Source organism: Conger conger, chromosome 2, assembly GCF_963514075.1.
Source record: "Conger conger chromosome 2, fConCon1.1, whole genome shotgun sequence".
In the NCBI taxonomy this organism is placed as follows: domain Eukaryota; kingdom Metazoa; phylum Chordata; class Actinopteri; order Anguilliformes; family Congridae; genus Conger; species Conger conger.
The window spans coordinates 85,309,964-85,329,787 of record NC_083761.1 but is presented as its reverse complement, the minus strand read 5'-3'; the positions used below and the strand labels follow the sequence as shown (position 1 = coordinate 85,329,787).

General features: G+C 40.4%; 1 protein-coding gene across 1 annotated transcript; it reads right to left on the bottom strand.

The window, feature by feature from the left end:
- Window positions 1-4,135: 4,135 nt before the first annotated feature.
- On the bottom strand, window positions 4,136-19,070 carry LOC133121424 (polymeric immunoglobulin receptor-like). Its single transcript, XM_061230587.1, has 4 exons — window positions 19,022-19,070; window positions 10,774-11,097; window positions 10,049-10,363; window positions 4,136-4,149 (listed from the first exon to the last, which is right to left on the bottom strand). The coding sequence occupies exons 1-4, from the start codon at window positions 19,068-19,070 to the stop codon at window positions 4,136-4,138; spliced, it is 702 nt and encodes a 233-aa protein (XP_061086571.1).
- Between the last annotated feature and the right edge of the window lie 754 nt (window positions 19,071-19,824).

Here is a 19,824-nt window from a genome sequence, read left to right as displayed (position 1 = left end):
GGCGCTGCCCGAGTCGAGCACTGCTTCAGTGTCCCGGCCCCCCACTCGTATCGGGAATCTGGGGGCCTCCGTACTCTGGTGCGCCCAGCAGGTGGTCAGGTACAGGCAGGGGTGCGCTGGGCCACTTGAACCACTGGCGGTGCGCATGGACACCTCCTTCCCGGGGCAGTTCCTGGCTAGATGCCCCTCCTCTCCGCAGTTGTAGCATCTCCACTCAGGCCGTGGTCTCCCCGCGTCGGGTCTGCCCCGGCAATTCGGGTCAGGGCGTTTTCTGTTTTCTCTTTTTTTTTTCTCTCTCCAGGGTATTGCTGATAGCGCCCCCCCTCAGGGCAAGGGTAGCGGAAAACGGGAGAAATAAAAGGGCCGTTCTGGCAAAGGCAAGGTTCTTCCCAGACCGGGGTATGCTTCAGGTATGCTCCTACCGAGTTAGTACTTTTCCATAGTGTTCCCTCACGTGTGCTGTCCGGGGTCACACATGCCGGATCTTTTACATGTTTTGATTCTCATACAACTGATGATTAAAATGAAGGAAAACTCCTGTGTTGCTAAGATAACCATTAGGATCACTCATTTACCCACAGTGCAGCAGTCTGCAGTAGAACGTTCTGTGCAGCGTATGATTGGATAACACTGGAATAGTGAAGATGCCGTTATTAAGAGGAAGCAGGTCTCACTGAGTGCAGTGTGTGCTGCAGCCATCTTACCGGCAGTTACCTTCAGGCTCCCTTTTCTAGAGTCAAATGATGCCCCATATAGGGCAGCTGACTCTCAGGCTAAGTGTGAACCGTCCTGTGTGTTTGGGGGTTCAATCTTCTGCACCCAACCATTTCGATCTGTTCCCCTTTTCTCTCTCCTGTTTGACTAAAGTACACAGGGGAACATCACTAATACTATAACTCATTCTAATTCAAGGGTGGCCTGTGGCCTAGTGGTTAAGTCCACGGGGTAGCAATGATAGGATTCGTTCACCTCTTGGGCCCTTGAGCAAGGCCCTTAACCCCACATTGCTCCAGGGGGGATTGTCCCCTGCTTAGGCTAATCAACTAAGTGTCAGCTCAATAACATGTAATGTAATGCACCATAACAAACCACTAACACACCAAATGCATTTTAATGAATGCATCACTGGACAGGTTGTTATGATGTCCTTGTGTGAAAATAAAATGGTTGATTGTTCACACCAAGTGAAGACAATATCATATAATTGTTTTTATGTTTTTTGTTACTTAAGAGCAACGGAAATTTCTTGGATATTTCATGAGATCATTGACTTTCAAAAATGATACTATGGCATCATAAAATGAAAACAATCATATTTGAGAAGAACATAGTACATGCCATCACAGGTGGTTTTAAATGCAACACTTTCAGAGGGAGCGCACACAGATGTGCTTTCCTTCCACTCTTTCAGTTCTCTTTATTTTAGCAAAGCTACAAACAGCATTATTTCCTGTCCTTAATACCCTCTGCTCAACACAGTAGGCACACAACCCATTTTAGCTGCTCTGAAGCCAATTCAGACACTTACAGAACAAGATCATCTCAACTTCCTTTTTTGGTGAAACAAAAATAATCACAAAAATGAAATTGTTATCAGCTAATCCTCATGAAATGAAAAAAAAAGGAGAATGTAGTGTAAGGGTTAATTAAAATCTCTCAGAATAAACAAAAAATATAAACTGCCATTAATGTCACACAAGCATACAGTTTAAAATGCATTTCTAAAGTTAGATTTGTATTAATTATACATTATTGGTTAAAATACAGTAAACTGCCCAAGAGCCAAAACAAAAAGGTGCGCATGAATTCCAAGTCTGTAGCAATGGCCTTCTTATATTTTTGATTCGCAAAAATATATTTTACCCACATCATAACAGTTTGATGTACCGTTAACAACAATCTTCAGTTTAACTCATTGATTCAAGTTTCAGGCACAGGCAGTCTCTCTGTTACAATGCTCCAGAGTTCAGTATACAGTGTGAGAAACAAGTCCTACCTGGCAGCACAGGCAGGGAGAGGAAGAGTATCAGAGTAAGAGCCATATGTGCCTGAGGGGTGTGTGTGTCTGTTAGATTCCAGCTCCCTTTAGCGTGAGTCTCACTTCCTGTTCCTCTCAGTGCCCACCTCTTTGGTCCCTCGTACTCTGTAGTCTGTGCTCTCTCAGTGGCCAGAGCAGGGTAACTATCATTATCATTTCATATTTATGTATTCCAGAGGTGGGCAAATAGCGCCATATCCATTTCTGGATTTCATACCAACTTCTGGCCTTAATTACATAATTAGCCTTTTATGACATCTGACATTTTAGCTGCATTTTTGGATGACTGGTCTTGTGTCCCCTGTTTTACTGTGATCTAATCTTTGAGAAAACCAGCGTTGGTGCATTCAGCCAATTAGTTAATTTAGCCAGCATAAAACCTGCATACACCCCGGCCCACCGGGACCAGAATTGCCCACCCCTCTATTATACTGTAAACTGAAATGATTAATACAGTTACATCATTAAATTGTTATTCAGTGGCAATATTATTGTTATTTTTAATGATATATATTTGAAAGTCTATAGGTAATTTGTCATTGTAATTGTCATTTGTTAGCGCTCCTGGGAGATTGTGTTGGGAATGCTCTGGGGTTTTTTAAATAAAAATGTGATCGTTGTAATCTGTCCAGCAGAGGGCGATGGGTTTTTTTCAAGATAGGAAAATGATGGTGTCTTTTTTTGTCCAGTAAGAAAAAGCAGAGTCAAATATTTGTAATGCGGTCAATGGATGTATTTGATGCTCTGAAATAGGAATCCTCAGGTTCCACACGTTGCTGAACATCCAGGCCATCGTCCTTTGGGCTTATGGACAAAATTCCTGTTGGTATGTAACTCTTTCGTCACGTTGCTGCCCCCTACTGAACAGACAGGGAACATTCACACAAAGGTATCAAGATAATTGGGGTTCCAATACGAGCACGCTTGAGCACAACTAGAAAAGGTTAAACGAAAAAGAGGAATAGGAATGTTTGTCAATGTGAAAGGGACTAAAAATAAATGCAAGTTCCACAAGTCACAGCACATGGCTTTAATATGTATCCCATGACATTTTGGTGCTGATATTTCATGATCAGTGAAACATATTTATAAAATAAATCAACTGTAAATCCAGCAAAACGTACCTGTGTGTTCTGCCCGGCAACTGAGCAGTAAATGACATCACCGGCTCTATCAGCTGCAGAACGGTGAGACGTGTGTGTGGTCTGCACAGAACAGGACATGCACAGATTTGGATAGCAGTTCCTGAGTTCTGTGAAAGTTTAGACTGCAGCAACACACTGCAATTGACCCTGTGTACTGTGTGTCTAAAGTAAATCGAGGTTAAACAACTCCTGATCAGACATATACAGTATGTTCACCATTATCAGTGTGGAACTCTAAATTCTGATATTTACTGGCTGTGTAGCTGACTCTGAGATATGATGAACAATCTCACCTGTAGATTTTTCCGGACGACTGAGCTGTACAGGACCTCATCTGCAGGGTTTTCAGACGGCTGGGGCAGTAAAGGGGAACATGTTTCTGTTACTGAGCACGGTTAGGGGGTTGGCTCAATTTCATTCAGACAATTCAGTCAATTCAAGTACATTATGTGAAAACTTCCCCATTGAGGATGATCCCATTAATCAATACATAAATTGATTGTCAAATATTGAATTAAATATATATATTTTTTAATGTAATTTCATTGCCTGACTGAACAGACAGTGGAATCGACCCCAACCCTGTCCGTGTTTCCCACTGCTACCAGAGCAGAGGAGAACAACATTAACTCACTAGTGAACATTCTGGAACATTTTCCCTCAACAAGCAGGCACAGAGGCTGTCTTATGATCAAGTGTAATATTTGCTACTATCCGTATTAAACTATCCGTATTGAAACAAAATACAGTGTGATTTCTAAGGAATACAGGATCTCTAAAGACATGTAGGAAAGAAGAGATGAGACTGAATATTAACAGTACGATTCTCTGCAAAGGCACTATATAAATGTGTGAGAAATCCAGCCGCTACCCAACCTGTGACTGATGTGGACTTATTCTGTGTGGTGATGACTGTGTGTTGGTGAACACTGTGCTGTAGGTCACTTCATCTTCAGGGTCTGCAGTCTGCCAGGGGAGAGACACAACGTTGAACTCATAACAGCTGGTCTATCCGTACAGACCTCTACCTTTCATATTGTACAGAAGGGCCGTTCAACTGGTGGACCAGAGACAAGCAAGTCAGCCCATTAACAAGTAACAGTGAAACAACATCAAGCTACAGAGAGATAAAAAAAAAACAAATGCACACATTTTGCTATGAACAGGGATAAAAGCTTGTCCTATAGAAAACACAATCTTGTCCAGACGAAGCTTAGTCTGTGTCAGTTAAACCGTTACTTTGCAGGTGCTGCTACTGGAACCAGAAACTGAAAGTGTGGCTGAAAGTATTCAACTTCAGATTTTTCTGAACGTAGTTTAGTTTGATAAGTGCAGTACAGTTTCTGTATATATGAATAAAGAACTATCACACTGTACTCTAGCAGTCATTTCTTCTACATGCCCACACCCCCACAATCACTGTTTGTCCTTCTCCATTCTGCAGTTCTGTGTTTTGCGGATCAGGGGCCTCATTTATAAACGTTGCGTAGGCACAAAAGAATGCTTACTCCACTTTCTAAGCAAACTTTGGCATTTATAAAAAACGAACTTGACGGAAAAATGTGCGGTCCTCCACGGAAACTCTGACCCATGCGTACGCACATTAACTAGAGAAATGATAAACTGTGCCTTTAATGCTCGTGACGTAAGACCAGGTAAACGGGAAGTGAAACAGGATGTAAAAAGGTATAAAGATTTGCCGGGAGTTGTGGCTGGGTATGGCTGCTTTAAGGACGTGCGTCGTCCCTGTTATACTTATTAAAGTGTTGTATTGTTGTATCTCGCTATACGGGTTCTCTCCCTTCCTAAGTGCAACACAACATTTGGCGACGAGAGAAGTCGAAAATGATACACAACAGATACCACTGTGTAAAATAAATCGAAATTGATTGTTGTTGATTGTACTCTTAAAGGGTTCTGATTTTCTGCATGTTTACACTAGGACTCGGAACTATACTGTCCTCTCAGGTCCTCTTTGCACTTGTTCTTGTGTTTAATTTGCACTTTGTACGTCGCTCTGGATAAGAGCGTCTGCTAAATGCAATGCAATGCAATGTAATGTAATGTAATGAAATATTACCTCTCACGTATCATATACGAAGAGTCAATTTGCAAAAACGGACAAAAGCCTCTCTTACAACGAATAAACAAACAGCTGTTTGATTGATGCTCCATGGAGTGCCCAAAAAATATGATTTAGGATGATGAATATAAACGGAGATGTTGTTGTACAATAATCCCGCAAATATGTAGACGAATTGTTAAACAATACTTCATGTTATTAAATGTATTCTCATAAATAATATGGTGAACAGACATTGACTGTCTGACTGACTGACATTGACTACACTCACTGACACTGACTGACATTGACTGATACTGACTGACACTAACTGACACTCAGAGTGCAGAGTATAAAACGGCCGTACCGTCAGCTCCTTGCTCCGTTCCTCTCTTGCTCCTGCGTGAGGCTGGACTCCCTCTGTAAGGAGACACAGGATGAGCTGTGATAAGAGAGTGTGATCATGACAGAGCTGAGAGGGCCCCTATGAGACCCCTACTGCCTGTGAAACTCCTGTGCTCAGTGTACTGCACTTCACTAATGCTGTGCTGACTGCTCCTACATACAGCACCCACACCAGTGGAGGCTGGTGACTTCCAGAATTGAGGAGGCCATTTTTTTCCGCTTGCTCACTTCACTCGCGATGGAATGTTCCCTGTTCTCTTATCTGTCTTTGTGCTGGCCAAAGGCATACTATTTGGAGTGTAAGCTACAGTCAGAAAGTTCTGGCTGATGAAATTCATTGTGCAGAGCTTAGCCTTGTGCCTTCCTGAAGAAATGACATTGCTGTAAGTCTATGAGCCTGCCTGATAATTAAGCTGAGAAATGACATTTGGATGTAATATAAATGCCAAGTGAACATGTGTAAAAGGCAGGAATTTTAATTATGTAGTTAAAAACAATTTTGTTTAGCTTACATTTTTCATTCTTCTACAGCTTCAACATGTAATCACCAATTTAATCAAGTTTAGCATATAAAAAAGATAAGATAACACTTTCTTTATCATATGTAGTTTTATTCAATATATTTAATATAAAATATGTAAAAATATGGTTCCAGTTGGCTTTATCTAACGTTAACGTTATCCACTAGAGGGCAGCACTCTATTCGTATTTAGAGTGAATTTCCTCACAGAGCAACAATTCGGTAATTTGATATGGAAGATTATTAAATTGACTTGTAATAAAACGAAATGGACTACATTAAAAATAAAACTGTTCAATAAATCCCAAATGGTGTCTAACATGACCTATTGAATGTCATTCTCACTCCCTAGTATCTGGAATCTGCATATCTCCAGCCCAAGATCTCAAATTGCACTAGAATCTCGCCGAATTCCGAGGTAGTTTTAAGCAAAAGTGTTTGGCCAAATGAGCTATAAACTCCAGGGATGATAGCCAGGGGTGTTCTCTAAATTTCCTGAAAAGCACAAGTTGATAGGACACTCGTAGCCACTATGGCGAGTGTTTGTTTGACTGAAGTGACTAGCGAATTCTCAAAATGGCTTCTGTGTTGAATAGGAAAGGAAAGGATAGTTGATTCCAAATGAACCAGTAGCATGTGATTGGACGAACAAAATGTCAATCTTTCAGCCCTGGACACAATGCATGGTGAGGCCAGGCCTCCGTTGCCCACCCATTTTCAGTGATCTGGCCAATCACATATTGGCATGAAAAAAAATGCATTACATTGACTTCTATGAGAATCTCATTTCCTAGGGGAGGCCTGGCCTGGCCTGGCCTCCCTTAATACAAACTGATAGGGAAATCTGGCCTGTTGCTTTACAATTGCAATATAGGGTTTTAGCCATGGGAAAATTTAGATTTATGAACAAAACTAAAATAATATGAATATAAAAAATAAAAAATATGTTTTTTGTTCAAATAAATAAATAAAATAAATATATTTATTGTTTTTTTTAAATCTCTCTCTTCTCTCAAAATATTGGGGAGGCCAGGCCTCCTCCACCTCTATGGAGGAGCCTCCACTGACCCACACTATTCTTTCACACTCAGCGTACTTCATGTGGATACTCACTGTGTCTCTTACACAACTTCCAGGTAACCGTGGCAACAGCTGCCACCAGTAACAGCATCCCTAGTGCCATCAGGATGATTGTGAGATCTGAAGGACTGAACAGCAGCAACAGGGTGTGTGAAATTTTCTGCCCATTTGAAATGCCCAAATGACACAGGAGTCTCTCTGAGTACTGCAGCCTTCTCCATCAGTTCAGAAGAGCACAGACAAGTACAAACATGCACAGAGAAAACTGTTGGACTCCATAAACAGGTAGTGAAAAAGGAAATGGAAGCACTAGGGGTCATGTGGGACACCAAGTACATGCAGCGTGTACCAGAGAGACTACAAGGGATCAAAAGAGCAATTTTTGGCCAAAAGGAAATCTGTCTGGAGCCGCAAACCATATTTGAGCCTTATAATGAAGGTAACAGCCTATCAAGCCTAAATTAGCCTATCAACATTACTAATAGGTGTCAATGAGCATTCATTCCAATGTTTTACCACACGTGACTACTACATGTGACTGCAGTGGAGTATTTCTGATTATTTGGCTCTTTAACTTTGCGTTTCCATCACAATAATACCGTTTTGTTTCGCCTTTCAGCAGTATTAACTCAATTATTTCTTCCTGCGGCCCATCACAGTTCACATACCTGCATAGCAGCGCTGTCTGCTCAATATAGTTCACCTCGCCTGGCTCATCGCAGGCAATTGAGTATGCTGGAGCTGAAATGATGTCCTAAATTTTCTGATTGACAATGTTTGTTGAAAATGTCATGGCATATCGAGAGGTATGTCTTTAATTTTCGAACTATCTTTTGTTTTTGAAGTCTGAGAAAAGACGCGAAGCGGAGTGCCTTTACACCACCTAGCTGTGCCAATATCCACGATTGGTATATTGATATCGATATTGGTTCCACAGGTTCAAGTTCCATAACGCTTTTATACAATGGTTACCACATTTATCTTTCAAAATTTCACTAAAGAAAGACAAGACATACTTTTATGTATTTTTAATGGAACTATGTTTTATGGTAAAAATGTATTATTCCGCTCAAGAGTAATTAATTAGTTGCTAAGCAACGGTATTGTGAACTGGCTAGCAATAACGTATCCCCACTCCACTAAACGAGGCAACGGTACTTACGTTAGTAGGAATAATATATCCCCACTGCACTAACCTTAGCTAAGCAACGCTATTGCAATAAGGTATCCCCACTGCATTAACGTTAGCTGGCTAGCTAGTTTACGTTACACCAGACGACACTGACACACAATTGATGAGTTTTTGTTGTGGACGTTCATCGGGACACTGCCGGATAACGTGCAGGAATTGAAATAACTGTGTTTCAATTCCTGTTTCATCGTCATCATCGGCATTCGGCAGACGCACTTTTCCGGAGCAGCGTACAGTTGATTAGACTAAGCAGGAGACAATCCTCCCCTGGAGCAATGCAGGGTTAAGGGCCTTGCTCAAGGGCCCAACGGCTGTGCGCATCTTGTTGTGGCTACACCGGGATTAGAACCAGCGATCTTGCGTGTCCCAATCATTTACCTTAACCACTACGCTTAAAACTACCTTAACCCTAGTTTCACCGGGGTTTGGTGCTATTCTTGGTATTTCGATCCGAGGATGTTGCCCAACAGTTTTATTTTTTCGCTCCTGCTCTTTTCGAAATCATAGGACACTTTAAACTCACGAATTTTTACTTTACTTTGGGGGGGTACTAGAGGCGTGATGATGATAATGTTTACAAAGTAGATAACCGTAATGTACAAACACTGAGTAATTTTAAACATTCGATTTAGCAGTGCGTAGGCTATATCGTGGATATTGGCACGGCTGGAACGCAAACTGACCAATAGAGACAATGGACCTATCCGTTGTATATCTCCTGAGCTGCCACAGAACTAGCAGCAGCAGTGGAGTTCGGAGGAAAAGGCCTCACTGACTTTGAGACGGGGGGGATTTTGAGACACATTTGTCAGGAAAAGTACCAACTTAAATAAAAAACTAGACTTTACTTTGTTACTAATGTTAATGCTTTTGTTTTTATACTGAACTTCTTGATTTAAAAAGAAACAGATTTGAATATTTTACTGGCTCTTCCATCATGGGTACCACACCTTTTATTGTAATTGGTTGTTGCTGGAACAGGTGAGAGAGGTGTTGAGACTGTTGAATGATTTGAGGTTGAAGGCTTGGAGGATGTTGCTGCTGTGGTTGCTGTGGAAACCAGAAGAGATGTGCTTAGTGCTGCAGATGCTGAAGAATGGGGTACTATGAAGAGTGGAGGAAAAAATGATGTTAATTAATAAAGTTAATAATTTTTCATGAATATTTTATGGTGTTATGTATAGTGTTATTGTATCTATGTGAGTGTGTGTGTGTGTGTGTGTGTGTGTATGTGCCTGTGTGAATGCGAATGTTTGTGCTTGTGTGTGTTTGTGTGTATGTGTGTGTGTGTGTGTGTGTATGTATGTGCCTGTGTGAATGCGAATGTATGCGCTTGTGTGTGTTTGTGTGTATGTGTGTGTGTGTGTGTGTGTGTGTGTGTGAATGTGTGCATGAGTGTTGTGACACTGTGGTAAGAACAGAACTCAGCACTGGTGTGCACCCTACAGTCTGTGAGAGAGCACTAGCTAGCACCAAAGGGTTTCACAACATGACATTTAGAACATTCTGTTTCTCTCAACCCTCACTGACATAAAGTGAAAGAAAGGATCATTGGAAAATTGAGGATAGAATGCATTCTTATACAGGCTGGGATTGAGTTCCTTACATGTGGTGACTGTGGCCGTTGTAGTTTTCTGAGTGACAGTGAGGTGAACAGGGATCTGTAGTTTTCCAGCAGCACACCAATACCAGCCTGTGTCCTCCATGTTCAGCTCCCTCACCGTCACAGTGAAGACCTTTTTAGAGCGGTCATCTTTCAACTCTGATCTTCCAGATTTACCAGAATTCACTGGCACACAGGAGCCCCCTATCCTGCACCACATCTTCATGCGTCTCGGTTCATTATAGTGACACAGCACACTGACATGGCCCCCTTCCACACCGGCCACCTCCTGCTGCTTAACCCAGAGTCCAGGAGTGCCTGAACACCACAGAATAAAAACAAAAATATACAACATTCATTGATACACAAACTCTATAAGTCACTTGTAGACCAAAGCAAATAACTGTCGTATTGATACTGTCTTGGATACAGACTGGGAATGGTGTAGCAAAATAATGCAATTAAAGCACCATCCTGCTGGAGGTGCAGAGTCCAAATACTCCAACAGTTCTGCAGTGAAGCAATGACTTGCCTGGACTTTTACATGTTCTGGAAGAATTTAATACTGCTAGCATAAGAGGTAAGATCACTCATTTACCCACAGTGCAGCAATCTGCAGTAGAAAGTTTTTGCGCAGCGTATGATTGGGTAACACTGGAATAGTGAAGATGCCATTATTAAGAGGAAGCAGGTCTCACTGAGTGCAGTGTGTGCTGCAGCCATCTTACCTGCAGTGACTGACAGGTACAGATATGCTCCCTTATCTCCAGCGCGCTGGATCTCTACAGCACACCAGTAAGATCCAGAGTCCATCATCTGAAGCTTTCTCATGGTAACAGTGAACACATGATGGGTGGGGTCATCAGTGATTGATGTTTCACCTTTAACTGTTGGAGAGTCAGTGCGTACTACAGTTTTACAGACATACCAGTCTGTACCATGACACCAGTATTTCACATGACTTTTATATTCTCTATCATAGAGACATGGGATGGTGACAGATCTTCCTCTCTGTACAACTACTTTCCTCACTGTGTACACACCGTCAGCATCTGCAGAGGGAAACACACACATCATCAGTGTGGGTGTATTTTACAGAGCACAGTGTGGTGCAGTCTGCAGGGCAGCTGACTCTCAGGCTAAGTGTGAACCGTCCTGTGTGTTTTGGGTTTCAATCCTCCACCCAACCACCTCGATCTGTTCCCCTTTTCTCTCTCATGTTTGAATAAAGTACACAGGGGAACGCCACTAATACTTGCGCAAGGCCCTTAACCCCACATTGCTTCAGGGGGGACTGTCCCCTGCTTAGGCTTATCAACTAAGTGCCTTGGATAAAAGTGTCAGCTAAATAACATGTAATGTAATCCACCATAACAAACCACTAACACCCCAATGTATTATAATGAATGCATCATTGGACAGGTTGTTATGATGTCCTTGTGTGAAAATAAAATGGTTGATTGTCAACACCAAGTGAAGACAATACCATATAATTGTTTTTATGTTTTTTGTTACTGAAGAGCAAGGGAAATATTTCACTGGAGTTGATTTTGAAGCGTTTCTTGGATATTTCATGAGATCATTGACTTTCAAAAATTATACTATGGCATCACAAAACGAAAATAATGATATTTCAGAAGAACATAGAACATACCATCACAGGTGGTTTTAAATGCAACTTTCAGAGGGAGCGCACACACAGATGTGCCTTCCTTCCACTCTTTCAGTTTTCCTTATTTTAGCAGAGCTAGAAACAGCATTATTTCCTGTGGTTAATAACCTCTACTCACCACAGTAGGCACCCAACCCATTTTAGCTGGTCTGAAGCTAATTCAGACACTTAGAGAACAAGATCACCTCAACTTCCCTTTTTGGTGAAACTAAAATTATCACAAACATGAAATTGTTATCAGCTAATCCTCATGAAATGTACTTTTTTTAATGAAGTGGTTTTAATGGCTTCGATGTTAAGAAAATTGGAAAATGCAGTGTAAGGGTTAATTAAAATCTCTCAGAATAAACAAAAAATATAAACTGCCATTAATGCCTACAGTTTAAAATGCATTTCTAAAGTTAGATTTGTATTAATTATACATTATTGGTTAAAATAAACTACCCAAGAGAGAAAAAAAAAAGTTGCGCATGAATTCCAAGTCTGTAGCAATGGTCTGCTTATATTTATGATTCGCAAAAAGACACTTAACCCACATCATAGCAGTTTGATGTACCGTTAACAACAATCTTCAGTTTAACTCATTGATTCAAGTTTAAGGCACAGACAGTCTCTCTGCTACAATGCTCCAGAGTTCAGTATACAGTATGAAAAACAAGTCCTACCTGGCAGCACAGTGAGGAAGAGGAAGAAGAGGAAGAGTATCAGAGTGAGAGCCATATGTGCCTGACGGGTGTGTGTGTCTGTTAGAGACTCCAGCTCCCTTTAGCGTGAGTCTCACTTCCTGTTCCTCTCAGTGCCCACATCTTTGGTCCCTCGTACTCTGTAGTCTGTGCTCTCTCAGTGGCCAGTGCAGGATAACTATCATTATCATTTACTAAATATTTATGCATTGTATTTTTTATGTACATTGTGTAGCACTTTATAATACATATAGAAAACAGGGATAATCAAATAAGTTATAATCAAACAGTGACCCCTCCCAGTCAGGGAGTTTGTTACTAAAAACGAATTGAACAACGCAGAAGGTGATTGGCGGAGGCTACGTCCTGTTTATAGCCGCATCCAAATCCAGAGGGAGAAGCAGGATTCAGGAGCTACAACATTTCACTTGGTTAACAGTTAATATTGTTTCCGTTGAGTTCAACATGGGGAACTTGTCAGGAGAAACATTTATTTACAGCATATGTGCCAGCGGTATGGTGGCTTGAGGCTCATTTGATAATACCTTGGACCCTTGATGACTTAAACCCCTTTAGCCAACAAATGTGTTCCCTCTATGTTATCAGCATAATTTACAACTGAATCTAGTCCCAGCCCGCAATTCCCATAGAGATCCATCCATTCAAATGCAAAGAGTATTAGTATCGCCTGCAGGACAACCTGAAAATAAGATATCCAGACTCTGATGATGTTGATAGGTCACAGACAACAGGAAGTCATGGCATGTAAAGGATATGCTACAAAATACTAAACATTAAAGTATGACTACTTTCATTTACATAACACTGCTGTGCTCAAATATTATGGTACCCTGAAATTGGGGGACTGATGTACACTGCTGTAATTTCTACATTGTGAAACCAAAATGTATAAAAAATGTTTTATTACAAATGTCAAACAGTTGAGTGCAGAGGCAAACACAATGGAGGGCACTGTATGTAATAATCTTCTATATAACATACTATTATAGCATCCTGGGGGCACAGTTGATGAGCATGTTGTTAAAGACTGTTAGTTTTAAATCATATGCATATCATTATCCGTATTAATCATCATCAATAGCATAAACACTGTGGCGATGTGGCAATTTCAAAATACTGAGAGCAGAGACTGGAACGATTCTGGCGGTTTAGACCGGTGCGATGACAACAGAGACAATCTAAGACCAATAAAAAGGGGAAAACGTCATAAAATGTTGACAGAACTAGTGCTTTGGTTCAAGAAAACCTCGACCAATGGTGACACAGTTGATTGCAGGGCTCACCGGTGATATTTTGGCAGCGTAACTTTGTCCCACATCGTCTTTTCTCTCTTGATTGCAGCATTCCTGTCCCAACAAACACGAGTCAGAAAAGAGCAGATGACACATTCTCTCTGGGCTCTAGGATATTTCATCATGCAGTTGTAAGTCTAAAAGCATGCGCTATGTGATTACTGTTAAGTTGGCAATAGTCTACCCAACTGATGTTTCACAGAAGATTAAAATCTGAAATGGAAACTGTGGACCTGTGGACATTTCTGTTTGAAGGGCGTCTGCAGAAGTGTGAAATTTGTGGTGAAAGCACTGGCCTTGCCCTCTGATACAGTTCTGAGAAGCTGTGGAGTGATTTACTCTTATACTCTTGCCTGATGATAACACTGATGAATACAGTTTCTTACAATCGTTTTCACACTTGTCTAAATACCATGTCCACTTCTTCAAAACTCTTCACACAGTGTGCTTTTGAAACATGCACTTGAGCACATCAGTTAACCTTTGGTGCAAAATGCACTTCATATTTCACCCAAAAGTGACTCATGCTGCCATAACTATAGCATATGCTTTCTCCCATAAGACTACTTTGTCACTCAATGTTCAATGAACTGCAAAACACAAACAACTTGGAGCATTGCTAAATACATATATTATGTGTTTCCCTTTCCTCTATTTTTGCATCCACAAATATTTCAAGCCAAGCAGCTAAATAAACTTTTGATTTGTTGGTTTGCCTCTCATAATAGATGTCATGACTGAGTGTGGTAAATTTATAGTAAACTGTAAATTAATGAATGTTTTACAATATTGGAAACCCAGAATAACTATTTTTACTGTGTAATGTAAAACAATATATGATAAAGAAACAAATCACAAAAGCAACAGTATTCTTCAGAGGGTTTTCAGTATTTTGACGTTTGTTCTCACAGTGCAATATACTGTAATTCAGAAAAGAAAAATACAATACAATCAATTACTCAAAATACATTACAATCAATAACAAATACATACCAAATAACAATATTTCCACTAAATACAGCAATTTGCACATATATTGTCTGCCTATCAGTATCAGAAGTCTACTGTTGGCCTGGCCCATCCATCCTGTCCTCTGCATTTGGCTATAGATTTTCATCAACATCACTCCCAATGTTATCTCTTGCTATACACCAAGGAAAACATCTTTTTGCATGCCTTATCCAGCCCTGGATGTGTTCCACTGTTATGTCCATACACCCAGCAGCCATTGCATCTAGAAGTGACATCTGTTCATGTGGGTGGTGGTCCTAAACCTTCACATATACCTTCATAAACTTCTTACTGGTACCTGAGTTCCTAGACACCCTCAGAGTTCCTGTCAAAGGGGACAGTGTACAACTGTTTCATCCTGATCTGATGTTTCTGTAGCACTCTTGAAATGGTTGTAGTGCTTACAATGTCAATGTTTGGAAATATGTTCTTATCTGCAATTATGTTGTTGCGTATTTCTCTTAGCCTGATGCTGTTGTTGACAATGACCATCCCAACTATTGTATCCTCCTGTTGAGGTGTAAACATTATTCCCCTTCCCCCTGTATGACTGTGTGAGGTAACCGCTGGGTCCTGTAGTGAGTCAAAGACAAATGTGCACTGATACATCTGGAGACTTCTCAAATCACAGTACTGCTGTAATATACACATCAATTGAACTCCTTCAGTCAGAATGCTGTAAATACTGTATAGTACCTGTTGGTTTGCCTGAAAATCCTCACTATTGAAGCCACTGTGGATCTAGGCAAGTTTGGTTGAACCCTCAACCTGATTCCCTCAGGGACAGACCATGATTTACCACATGATCAATGACTGTGACACAACTGTTCTTGCTCTTCCACGACGTCTTCTTCCTCTACCTCTGGCTGCATCCATCTTCCCCACCAAGGCTAAAGAATGCAAATGCCAATCCAAAGGTGGCCCCTTTTGTATATGTGGTAACGGGGCACAAACAACAAACACCTGGGTAGGTTGTTCACTGAAATGACAGCCAGGGGTTTCAACAGTACATATACAGCAGTAATAGAGGAAAAATCTCTTCAGTGACAACTACATCTATATTTACCCTTTTTACATGCACATTTCAATGCAAGTATGATCACTTTTGTATAGATGCTAAATGTCTGCATTTATATAGCACCTTTTTCCAAAGTGCTGTAACATTGATGCTTCTCATTCACCCATTCATACACACATTCACACACACACCAATGGCGACTGGCTGCCACGCAGGGCACAAAACAGCTGGTAAGGAGCATTTAGGGGTTGCTTGTCTTGCTCAGGGACACTTTGATACACCCAGGGTGGAATCGACACGGCAACCCTCCGCCTGCCAGACGACTGCTCTTACCACCTGAGCCAATGTCACCACAATAAAGTACACAGGGGAACATCACTAATACTCTTGATTCATTCTAATGCACCATAACAAAAGGTGTAACCAACACACTGCATCTAGGTAAAATATGGTCTACCACACCATTAGATTATAATAAAGGAGTTGCCATGTGACAGCCTCGGAACCTTAAGGATTTAGAGAGGATCTGCCAAGAGGAATGGACCAAAATCCCTCCCAAGATCTGTGCAAACCTGGTGAAAAACTACAACAAATGTCTGACCTCTGTGCTTGCCAACAAAGGTTTATCCACCAAGTATTAAGTCTTATTGTTCTATGGATCAAATACTTATTTCATGTGAAAATATGATATTAAATTTATAAAAATTGATATGTTGTTATTGTGGATTAGTTGTGATATTCTGTCTCTCAACGTTAAAATGTACCTATGATTAAAATTATACACAGTTCCATTCTTTGTAAGTGGGCAAACCCACAAAATCTGCAAGGGATCAAATAATTATTGCTCCCACTGTATATGTATTTAGCAATGCTCCAAGTTGTTTGTGTTTTGTAGTTCATTGTACATTGAGTGACAAAGTAGTCTAATGATTGAAAGCATATGCTATAGTTATGGCAGCATGAGTCATATTTGGGTGAAATATGAAGTGTTTTGATGGTTGAAGTGCATTTTGCACCAAAGGTTAACTGACGTGCTCAGGTGCGTGTTTCAAAAGCACACTGAGTGAAGAGTTTTGAAAAAGTGGACATGGTATTGAGACAAGTGTGAAAACGATTGTAAAAAAAACTGTAAGTCTAAATTAGCCTGTCAACATTACTAATAGGAGTAAATGAGCATTCATTAAAATGTTTTACCACATGTGACTCCTACATGTGACTGCAGTGGGGTATTTATGACCATTTGGTTCTTTAAGTTTGCGTTTCCATTACAATAATAATTTTGTTTTGCATTTCAAAACACAAAAAAAGGGTTTTAGCGCCCTCTGGGGGCTGAATGTAGCAGATCCAGAGGTCCCTCAGAAAAAGATATGAATTAATTTCCCTTTTAATATTTTGGGAAATGTTCCTTCATAAACGACAAATTAGATTTTTTTTTTTTTTCCCCAATTACTGTAAGTACAGCTGGTGAGGAATGTCGCTTGCTGCAACAAAGTAGTGCGGTCTGTAGCGTAGCATAGAGGAGGACTGTCTCCTGCTTAGTCTAATCAACTGTATGCCACTTTGGATAAGAGCGTCAGCCAAATGCCATTAATGTAATGTAATGTAAAAAGATTGCAGAATCAGTGAGAGAACAATGAAGAACGCTATTAAGCAAGTGGGCTCTGACTACCAATCTCTAATTCAACTGCACATACATTAATTAACTGCATCAATGTGAACTAGTGATTTCAAAATTGTGAAGGATGGAGCCAAATCAAGAAAGAATTCCGAAGCTCTCTGCACAGCTGTGAAAATCTGCTGCCATATCTCGTTCTTGTAGCCAGATATTCATAATCAAACACTTCAGGTGTGGTAAAAGTGCAGAGGCTAATTTCATCCTGAATGATCAATTCTTGTGAATTCATCACAAGCTACATCATCAATAGAGATTAGTGAGCCCACTCCAGAAGCAGCCATGCAAACCCAAGCCATGACTGTGCTTCACAGATGAGCTTGTATGTTTTGGATCATGAGCAGATCCCTTCTTTCTCCACACTTTGGCCTTTCCTTCAGTTTGGTAGAGGTTCATCTTGGTCTCTTCAGTCCATAAAACTTATCTGGCTCATCTCTGTACTTCTTTGCAAATTGTAATCTCGCTTTCCGATTCTTACTGCTGATGAGTGGTTTGCGTCTTGTGGTATAGCCTCTATATTGCTGCTCTCTAAGTCTTGTTTGAACGGTTGATTGAGATACCTTCACCCCTGCCCTGTGGAGATTGTCACTGACTGATGTTTTGGGGTTTTCCTTTATTGCTCTCACAATGTTTCTGTCATCAACTGCTGTTGTTGTCCTTAGTCGACCTATTTGATGTCTGATGGCTCAGTACGCCAGCAGTTTCTTTCTTTTTTAGGACATTCCAAGTTGTTGTACAAGCTATTTCCCCTCTTTTCGATTTCCCCGCTTCAAAATGGCCTAATTTTCTCTCTTCATGTTGGTTTATATTTTCTAACACAAATGCAGTCTTCACAGGCAAAACCCAAGGCGAGTAGACCTATCCATCTGTATATCCAAACTCACTGTTTGTTGAGTATTTATCTGTATAGAAGGTGGAAGAGGCTGTCCTAAATGCATCAAATGTTAACACAAATGAATAAAGTTCAGAAGTTTCTCAATTGTATCGCTGCAATAAGGTGTTTAGATAAATCAGCACCATTGTCTGCACTCTCAAGTAATTCAGTAAAATGGTGCTAAAATTACTACCTTTTTTCCCCATTCACAAAATTCATTTTAGTTCATTTCCTGAACTCAGCAAACTGAAATGGAATCAACTCCAACCCTCCAATCCTCTGCCCCCCGACTCAGTCTGTCAGTTCCCTGAAGGAGGATGTGTACTACACTCAGCCCACTTTACCCGCTGTTACATTTATAGTCTCAATAGCTCAAATGCTTTCTCTTATAGATTCCCCATGGAACACTGCAATAAGATTGGGAGCGGTTTTCTATATGATCATTTTCAGCACTTGATACTCTTCTGTCAGATGTTATCTTACCAAATAAATCCCTAATAACAATAATAATAGCAATATTATTTTTACTTCTGATGATTAATTGTATCATTTCATTTTTTAATCTAAAGCAATACAATTGGCTATCACTGTTACATTACCACTGAAGGTCATAGTCATCTATGCGTTGTTGTGATTCAGGTACAATTGGGGACTGGAAGAACAACCTTACGGTGGCTCAGAGTGAACGCTTCGACAAAGTCTTCCAGGAGAGGATGAAGGACTTCCCTCTGACCTTCGTCTGGGACATCAGTGAGCTCCGTGGCTGATGTTTCAGATGTCATCTACAAACTGGACAGAGTATACAGTGCAGTCCATAAGTATTTGGACAGTAACATACTTTTTGTTGTGCTCCCTGTACTCCAGCAAATTAACAGTTCAAATAAAACAACCACTATTAATGTGCAGGCTTTCAGCTTTAATTTGATGGCATCCATACTGGGTAAACCATGTAGGAATTACAGCCCCTTTCATCGATAGTCCCTCCACTAGTTTTTATAAAATAGGACATGAAGTTAGAAAGATAACTGTACAATATTACATGCACATACCAGGGGACAACGACAACAAGCGACAAGTTACATTCTCCGTTGTTACGGAAACAGTGAAGGACACATGACATAAGGGCCTAGTCGTGTGCACATTCACAATGTAAAATCTTAATTCACAATTCATATAAAACATTGAAAAATACAGACTGAAAAACAGGCATCGCAGATAAAAACATACTTTTACATTTACATTTTAGTCATTTGGCAGACACATTTAATCCAAAGCGACTTACAAGTGCATCCAACAAGTTAAAGCATCACATCCATAACTAGTAAAATACACATAAGTGCTGTTATAAACAAAAATACAGTACTACATAATACAATACTGAAGTCCAAATATCAGCTTTAGCTGGCATGGACAATTGTTTAAAGGTACAATAGGTAAGATTTTTGTGTAAAAACATTGTACATCCTTTCATATCGTTGAAAAAGGCTCACTGACATGTTGACTCACCCTCAGTCCGTGTTTATAGTCTTTACATTT